We start from the raw sequence: 9,622 nt of genomic DNA on the forward strand, positions 1-9,622 counted from the left end.
ACACCTGGTATTTTATCTTTGTGTGATAAAGAGGTCTTGGTGGAAGAACTGTAAAAGAATGTTTTAAGATGCATTTAATAGAATGGGTAGAATAATTATCGTCTGCAAAATATTCTCTCCTATGCTAAATAACGCAGGAGAATATTCTTTTATAAGCCTAATTAGGAACTCAGTGGGGGTGGAGGGAGGCTTTAACCTTTTCCCCCACGCCATTTTCCTGCTGAAGATCAACCCCAACCCTCAACAAGCAGCTCTCTGTCCCAAAGGAACCATTTGCTGTCTGATCCCTAGACAAAAAGCTCTGATAAACAACTCTTCCCTTGGGCTGATGACATCATGAGAGGGCCCAGCCTTGTAATGGTCAGCCTCTCATTTCCTGTTTTCTCCTGTACACAGATCCCAGCTTAACCAGACCTGCCATTTCAACGAATTCCAGTGGATCTGTTTTTCTTGGAAAACAAATCAAGATCCGGTGCGAAGTTCAAGGTGGACCTGCCAGCTTCTATCTCCATAAGCCTGGAGACCCAACAACAAAGTGGCCCATGGAGTCTAATTGGGATATGGGTGAATTTGCCATCAGCAGCATCAACTGGGGACACAACGGAAACTATACCTGCAGCTATGCTCTGAGGGAGAGACCTTTTGTGTTCTCAGCACCCAGTGATCCCCTGGAGCTTCTGGTATCAGGTGTGCTCTATAGCTTTATATCTTCCTGGTCCTCCAACACTTCAATTAGTCATACTGTTTGATTTTGAACAGAGAGAAAATTTCCTTCCTCTCGCACAACACTAGAACCAGGGGTCATCCCATGAAACTGACTGCCAGGAAATTTAGGACCAACAAAAGGAAGTACTTTTCCACACCGTGCATAATTAAACTATGGAATTCTCTGCCATGGGATGTGCTGATGGCCACTAGCATGGATGTCTTTAATGGGGACTTGGACAAATTCATGGAGGACAGGTCTAGCAATGGCTACTAGTCTTATGGCTATAGGCCACCTCCAGCCTTGGAGGCAAGATGCCTCTAAATACCAGTACAAAGCAGTTCCCAATACAGGGTCCCCAGAAATTAGACTACAAACCCCATAACCCACCACCACAATTGCTGAGAATGATGGGAGTTGTACATGGGTGTAGCAAGGTTGGAGTGGGCCTGGAGACGAGATTTTAAAATGGGCCCCTCACTGCTGAGGCTTTTCTTCCCTTCAACAGCCAGAGTCAAACTGGATGGCACATGAAGCACAACAATGTCATCCTCTACATCAGGGGTTCTCAAGGGCTGTTGTAGCTGTGGGTTATGTGAGATGAAGCCCAACAACATCTGGGAGAGACAAAGTTTGAGCATCACTGCCCAACATGGGTTTCTCACCCACCCACCCCTTTGAAATAGTGGCTGCAGGGAAGATTGATCCAGATTAGGACCATGGTTTGGGTGAAGAGCAACTAATTCTTTGCCCCCACCCTGTTTTCCTGCCAAAAAAGGTTGGAGAGAAATTACTTATCTATACTGTAAGTTATTGAACAGGAAGCCAACTTTTACTGAGAAACTAGAGTTTGATATTTATTACTAATTAAAAACATAGGCTAAGAAAACAATAAACAGGCTAACATGCAGAGAGAGGGAGAACCTCTCAGTCTGAAATTCAAGACAGGAAGTGAGGAGGAGACAAACACAACAACTGTACCCCCAAGCCAGTATACAGGCATAAATATATGCAAGCATGCCCCACCCCAAGAACTGAGACAATGTCCATGGCAATGTCCCAGCAAAAAGCATCCCTCCGAAGCAGAAATTTGCCCCCAACGTTGACATTTGGTGGGTAAGACTGAATGTTCTTGATAAATCACCCAGCCTATGGCTGAGGAGAGGACAGCATCTTGTGATGGTCACCATCTCATTTCCTGATTCCTTTTGTGCACAGATCCCAAATTGACCAGACCTACCATTTCAAAGAGCCCCACTGGGTCTGTTGCCCTCGGAGGACAAGTCAAGATCCAGTGTGAAATTCAAGGTGGACCTGCCAAGTTCTATCTCCATAAGGATGGAGACCCAGCAGCAAAATGGCCCATGGAGAATGACAGGAACGTGGGTGAATTTTTCATCAGCAACGTCAACTGGGGGCACCAAGGGAACTATACCTGCAGCTATGCATTTACGACAAGACTTGCTGGGTTCTCAGTCTGCAGTGACCCCCTGGAGCTTTTGATATCAGGTGTGCTATCTGGTATTTATTATGTCCTCGTTATAACCCTCTAATTAGTCATACTGGCTGACATGATTCACGGTGTGCTAATGGTGATGGGAAAGAACTGCAGCATCACTGCTGTGGACATGGAAGCTGTAGCACTGCTGGGGAGGACATTGGTTGCCACAATGGGACAAGACTACGGCAACACTGGAAGCACAACTAGCAGCCTCCCCAGTGGCTGCTGCTGCAATACCCAGTTGAGAGTGCTGCAATACCCTCTTGACCCAGTACCCTCCTGACCCTCTATCCCCAGTTGAGATACCCTCCTGTCACCATTAGTAAGGCATATCCTGTCTGCCAGTGTTTGATTTATGAAGATTGGGCATCTTAATTCATTAATTATCTCCTTCTAAACACAAGACATGTACAACTCAGTTGGATGGGGCAAAAAGTGGAGCAAAAAGACAGCCATTTTTCAGCTGCCTTTGAGAGAAATTTGACATGGGAAAATTCAGCTGGTGAGGTTTTTTCCTAACAGGGAGAGAAAACATGGTGGGTGTGGGAGAATAAAATATTTTCAAGCTGCTGTTAAGGGCACAGGAGACAAGCCAGCAGAGAGGTTGGTGATCTTATCCAAGGGAGACACAGTGGGATTTCATCCTGGATGGCCCAGTCCTGTCCCAGCCCAGCTATGCTGACCAAATATGATAAATAAATATAATAAAAAATAAAATATTCCATGGGACACTTTGGCAGGCAGAGGTGAGCTGGGACACAATTGTTATGTGCAAAGAGGTATGATGGCATTCTTGTCCCAAAGTGTTTCTCACACCAAGGGAGCAGCATTTTAAAAGTTTGGCCAAATTCAGATAACATGAAACAAGAGATAACCAGGGCAGAGGTTGGAAATCCATTATGTCTGAATTCGTGAAACCATGGTTTTGAGACAAAAGCGACCTGTCGTTTGGCTCAGCAAACTCCAATTTGAACCTTCAGTTTGCGATAAGGTTTACCTCTGAGACCAGAGGTTTGGCTGCCAAAATGTTACATCTGAACCCAAAAGCAGCTATAACTGCGGTTTTCGGCTGATACCACAATAGTAGAAGGGGTGATGCAAACCCATCCGAGATTGTTCCCATGCAGCGCATCTCACTGGCCAGCTCTCTGAGCACCAGCCCAGCCCCTCCTGTTACCTATCCAGAAATACAGTAGCCCAGCAAAAGGGGCACCACCACATCCCATCCCAAATTTCTCAGCCTGTCAAATGGTGAAGTCACACAGGGGCACTCTGATACTTGCTCCCCCCACCTGGCAAGCAGGAGGGAAAGGATATGGAATAGCAATAGCAATAGCACTTACATTTATATACAGCCGGAGCTCTCTAAGCGGTTTACAATGATTTAGCATATTGCCCCCAACATTCTGGGTACTCATTTTACCGACCTCGGAAGGATGGAAGGCTGAGTCAACTGAATGGCAGGAGGGACACAAGGCTGAATGGCTGAATGGCAGGAGGGACACAAAGGGTTTTGTTCCCCAAGAATAAAGCAACAATGTTGTATGTGCCTCACAAGCACAAACACTCCAGGTGGCAATAGAAGCAGGGCACCCCATCACAGTGCTGGAACAGGAACATATGGCTTGGTGGGGGGCATGGTACCCGGGGTCGGGTTTAAGAGGCAGCCCCAACCAGGGATTCTTCAGCAGTGAGTTTCTACTTCTTTTCTCAGAAAGGTTGGTGAAGGGGGGGGCATCCCCTTCCCCTTGGAGGGGTGTGGTCCCTAGGCTTATTCATGAGAAGGCCCAGGCAGCAGTATCAGCACTGCCATCACTGAGAAGGCATATTCTTCATATGTGATGATGACAGATGCCAACCCAGGGTGGACTCTGATCGTTCAAGAAAGTGCCAGGCCATGGGGACAACCCCTCACAACTCATGAGAAGAACCATCTGTGGGGAGAGAGTTGCCAGGCAGAATTGCATGTAATGCACAATGAGAAAACAATCTCTTCTCCCACAGATAGCTCTCTCACAAGAGTGTCAGGCCACTGGGGCTCTATATCGAGCCAGATTGCTCTATGGAGGAAAGCCGTGGGGATGGGTACCCAGCAACTGCTCTCCCTGTCTTGATGACTGCCACCAGGTAGCTGTCAAAGTGTGTCCCCTGGAATCCCATCTGCCCATGTGGATATATGCACCCCGGCTTGTGCTCTGAAATGACCACCCCACTCTCCTGGGGTTTCTGGAAATCAGGGTACCCCTCTCCCACGATTCCCCACGCCGGCAGATCTGCATACAGCACAATGCAGGGCCAGACCCAGGAATTTTGAATGGGTGTAAATATCCATCCCCACACCTGATGTTCTCCCTGTCTGCACACACTGCCATGCTCTGACACATGGAGCATCAAAAACTCCTTTGGGTCCATGCAAGGTTTCCTAGGGGAGGGAGGGGTTACAATGAAAAAGTTCTTATCTTTGATAAAAGAGATGGGGGCCCCACAAAATGGGGCCCCGTATGTTGGATTAGCTCAGCTCATGAGCACGCAGTCCAATGGAAGACCTCGGCTTTACAGCCCCATGGTCCCCACCAGTAGACTGGTCCTCTCATGAGAGGGATAGCCCACTGGCAGCAAGCTGGAGCAGGAGTGTAGTTTGATCTGCATGGACTGCCTTGCCGGGGTGATCCCTCACAAAATAATCCCAAGTCAGAGCAGGATAGAACCGCCAAGATCCTTTGCCCTCCCTCATATACATATCCCCTCCGAGGAAGTCATCATGTTCCCTTCCCTCTCCTAAGTAACACGGAAATAGCGCCACCCCAGACTCCCCTCCCCTCCCCAAATCAGGCTTGTGGGGGACTATTTTGGTGCAGCACTCTTTGGAGGCCGGTGGTACCATCACTGTTGGAAGAAGTGCTGGTGTGGCATGACATTTAAAGAGATGTAAATGTCCTTTCCATGCCAAAGGTGGACGGACTGCTTCAAAAATGCACTATCATGCTTGGCACACCTCTTTCCAGATCGTGACCAATCACAGCTGCTCTGCTGGCATGCTGACACTTTGCCCACAGTCTGGACATGGAGCTTGCTGGGATCAGCCTCCACAGCCAAGCAGCAGGGAGGGGCTTCCCACTCCTAGAACTGGAGGTTGCCAGACCACGGTTGGACGAATGTCTGTGGTGTGATTTACAGTTTAAAATTGAAACTGCAGGTTTGCCAAGATCCCGTTTCAGGTTACGTCTGAATTTGGCCTATGTCTCTTACTCTCCTGCAGGCATTGTGATTTTTTGCAATTTCTAATAAGGAAATGTTTTTGATACTTCGGGTATGTGTGGTCCATGCCATCTCCCTAATGCACATTGATCCCACATGTACAGTCTGTGTACAGCACATACAGACCTGTAAACACATACAGTTATGGACATATGATATAGGACAGACAGCAGTACACTTCCTGTCTGTATCCTCCATTTCAGGAGGACTATACCAATATTTCCGTTTAAAATAAGTGCACATAAGTTGTTCATGCAAAAACATTGCAGGGGTGCTCTTCCCTGTCCTCCCAATTTACCTAGCTCTGGCTGCTACCACAGAAAAAGCGGTGTGTGTGTGTGTGTGTGTGTGTGAGAGAGAGAGAGAGAGAGAGAGAGAGAGAGAGAGAGAGAAGGCCAATTTCTTTGGCTTTAGCCTTTAAGCACTGTCTGTCTAAAGCTGGCACGACAACGCATAGCAGTGTGCCTCCAACTCATGACATCTCTAATTTTACAGATGTGGATTCTGATCATTTGCACAGAATAATCATATGGACAATCCGTGCCTCGGGCCTTCTCATCCTGGTTCTCCTGCTGCTGTTCCTGCCCTTCATATTGAATCGTTGTTCTAGTAAGAACTAATTTGCCTACTTTCCTTTCACTATCCCTACAACTGGACTAAATTTGGTCCAAACCGGTTAGGTGGTGAACAAGTCAGCCTAATTGCACCTCAAATGTTCACATGTATGCCATCTTGAACTGGGGTGGGTGACAGCATTGCAAACTATGAGTTTGAAGTGTCCCTATGTTTCCCTACAGCTGTAGCAAATTTTGGCTCAAATCGTTTAGGTGGTTCAGACATTAGCCAACTTGCACCTCAAACATTACACGTCCACCATCTTGTACTGGGATGGATGACATTGTTACAAACTATGCCACTGAGGTGTCCCTATGTGTCCCTACAACTGTACCTGATTTTGGCTCATATTAGTCCCGGCATTGCGAAGATGGGGGGACACACATGGACAGACAAACACAGAATGCCAGGTGTTCTCATAAGCCAACTGCAAAGTAGGCTAAAAAGGAGAAAGAGTAAGTGGACCTCTGGATAGGTTGTTATAAGGACTGGTATTCAGAGTCCTCTTCCTTTTGGGTAAATAAAAGTCTGTATGTGCATTGGCTTAATTTATAGGATACAGAAATGCATTTGGGTGATCCTGATGCAGAACATTTCTAATGGAGAGCAATATACATCCCAGCAGATATGAAGCAAGAGGCTTACTACAGCAAGACAATATTCTAAGGGTTAGAAAACACGTGGCGGCGGGGGGAAAAGCAACTCTGATCTGAAAATAAAACTGGCTGAAGAACTCCATGAGGTCTTTCTGATCTGCGGGTTCCACTGCCCATGAAAGAAAACAACATGATAAGAGACTTCCTATGAACAAACATCCTTATCACAACTAATTCCCCTGCCAACAGCCCTGTCTGACATACTGCATAATGTTACCTGTGCATTGTAACATTATGCTCATGCAGTTGCACAAGTACACTCCTGCTCATGTGCAACAAGTGCAAAAATGCAATTGTGTCACAGTTCAACCATTATTTTCAATAGCCACACAGTTGTGCAACTCTTTGCCTGATCTTTGTGCTTGCGCAAGGGCACAGTTGCACAACTTGCAAAACGTTAAGTTGTATCATGCATGTAACGTTGCAAAGTATGTCAGCCTCTGTCTACAAATCTTCACCTTGGAACAAAGCACACACGCGCACACACACAAATATATCAGGCGGCTATAGAAATGGAAAGACATAGCCTGCAATGTCTTCTAAAGCCCTGTTAGCCGCAGTTCTCTATGGATGAATGTAGAGCAGTCTCTCTATCAGTGCATCTCTATGTTGAAAGTCCTGCAGGCACAACAGTGGCTGTTAGAGTGGAAAGCAATTAAATTCAATACCAGAAATGACAATAAGGACTGCACTGGGACTATACCTGGATGAAATGATAGCTTTGACATAACACTGTGATCCTGCCTGACTATTTTATTTTTAGGCAGTAGGCTACATTGAGTGGAGCTGGGGATAGAGGACCAAGGGCCATTCTTCAGGTGGTCCATTGGTAGCTCCATTGGTCATTCCGCTCTGCTCTGAAACTGTCATTCAGAAGTTATTTATTGTTTCTGGGCAGGGCTGCTTTGGGACTACAACTCTCATCATCCCCAGCTACAGTGGGCAAGTCAGGGCAGATGGGAGCTGTAGTCCAACATCTACAGAAGAAGCTGTGCAAACCTGTTTCAGAGCAACTTCGGATTCCCATTGCAATTGCTCTAGAAAAAGTGGCAGCAGGATTGCACCTCAGTTCTCTTTTTTGTTTCCTGTAGAACCAAGAAGCTGAAGAAGATACTGAAGGAATAGCCCCTTGTGAAGGAATGAAGCCTGAACCTCCTCTTTTTGTATAGAGGACTTCTATATTGCAATTGCTTTGCTTACTCCCTATGTTAAAAAGCTGCGCAGGGGTCAAAAGCTCACAGCTCCTGTTCTAGTTATATTTGGAGGGAGAAGACGTGTAATGGTTTGATTTTGGAGGGAAGAGGGGATTTGATTTGACTGGGTATGTTTTAAAAGAATGGGTAGGAACTTGAATTGTTTTGATTGGTTTGCTTGAAAATATTTGGAGGTAAAAAGAGACTATAAGGAGGCTGCCTTCAGCAGAGCTTTAGTGCAGGACAAGTTGGAGAGCAGAAAAGTACAAGTGAAGGAGTTGGTTAGAGGAACTGGAAAGAGAGCTGAGAAATCACTGGGAAAGTTGTGACTCTTTGGAGGACTGAATTGAAGCAGCTGAAGGAACAGTCTGGGATTGAACCCCTAGAACTGGAAAGGAAGAGCAGGACCTGAGGCTGAGCAAGAGACAAGCCAGGCCTGCTGAAGAAACTGACTAGGGGTAATTGCAAGAGGACTCTTGTACAGGATAAATTGGATACATTTTCTCATATTTTATTTATTCCTTTACTCATATGGTTGCTGATTTGTACTAAATTTTCCAAAATAATTATTGTTTTGACTTGAACTACTTTAAAGTAAAGTTTTCTGGTTTTGAAGACTCCCCGGGTCCTGTGTCTATGCAGCAGTGGCTAACAGCAGTACCAGGAAGGGTCAATAGGCAGCGCTATTCAGGGATGGGGGCATTCCTGGGACCTTGGAGTACCCCTGAGTTCTACAGACACACATCTTAAGGCTGGTTTAAAAAGCACCAGTACACCAGCACTTCTAAAAAGTTCCACTAGGTCAGTAATGCTGCTGGCTCGGGGGGGGGGGCAAATTTTGATGGCCTCCCCTTCCCCAGGAAGTGATCTGTGCCACCTAAAAATATGTCCTTGAGGGTTGCACCACCCTCAGGGGCATTTTATTGGGTGACACAAAGGGCTTCCTGAGGAAAGGGAGATCATCAAAATTCTCTCTCTCTCTCACACACACACACACCCCGCTGCGTTAGTCTGGAACTCTTCAAAAGCACTTGTGCTTCTCTTATTGTACCAGTACTTGGTTAGTCAGGATGTTGGCCACTAAAATTAATGGGACTTGAGTTAGTCATGACTAACTTGTTTCCTGGACTAAGCACTGTCACTTAGTCAGGATAACCTCCCTTGGATACAACCCATAGCAGATTTAACCCAGGCTTTGTCTCAAAGCAAGCTCACATGAGGGGAACCTTTATTCAAAACACTACAGCATGGTGTAGTGGTTAGAGTGCTGGACTAGGACGGGGGAGACCCGAGTTCAAATCCCCATTCAGCCATGAGACTTGCTGGGTGACTCTGGGCCAGTCACTTCTCTCTCAGCCTAGCCTACTTCACAGGGTTGCTGTGAGGAGAAACGTAAGTATGTAGTACACCGCTCTGGGCTCCTTGGAGGAAGAGCAGGATATATATGTAAAAATAATAATAATACATAATAATACAGACTGCTTCCATTTGAGGCTCTCTCAGCTTTTCTAACTCGATTCCTGGACTAAGCACTGGCACTTAGGATAACCTCCCTTGGATACAACCTGTAGCAGATTTAACCCAGGCTTTGTCTCAAAGCAAACTCACATGAGGGGAAGAAACATGCTGAATCATCCCCTCTCTTGCTTTCATCCACAAGGGCTGCTCCTTTAAATGTAAATTGTTCCTTTAG

General features: G+C 46.3%; 1 protein-coding gene across 1 annotated transcript; it reads left to right on the forward strand.

The window, feature by feature from the left end:
* Positions 1 to 520: 520 nt before the first annotated feature.
* On the forward strand, positions 521 to 8,546 carry LOC128331892 (platelet glycoprotein VI-like). The gene is made up of 4 exons (XM_053265888.1): positions 521 to 687; positions 1,925 to 2,215; positions 5,961 to 6,074; positions 7,828 to 8,546. Exons 1-4 carry the CDS (start codon positions 543 to 545, stop codon positions 7,839 to 7,841), a joined length of 564 nt encoding a protein of 187 aa, XP_053121863.1. The 5' UTR covers positions 521 to 542; the 3' UTR covers positions 7,842 to 8,546.
* Positions 8,547 to 9,622: the final 1,076 nt, after the last annotated feature.

The sequence above is a fragment of the Hemicordylus capensis genome, chromosome 6, assembly GCF_027244095.1.
Source record: "Hemicordylus capensis ecotype Gifberg chromosome 6, rHemCap1.1.pri, whole genome shotgun sequence".
Lineage (NCBI taxonomy): Eukaryota > Metazoa > Chordata > Lepidosauria > Squamata > Cordylidae > Hemicordylus > Hemicordylus capensis.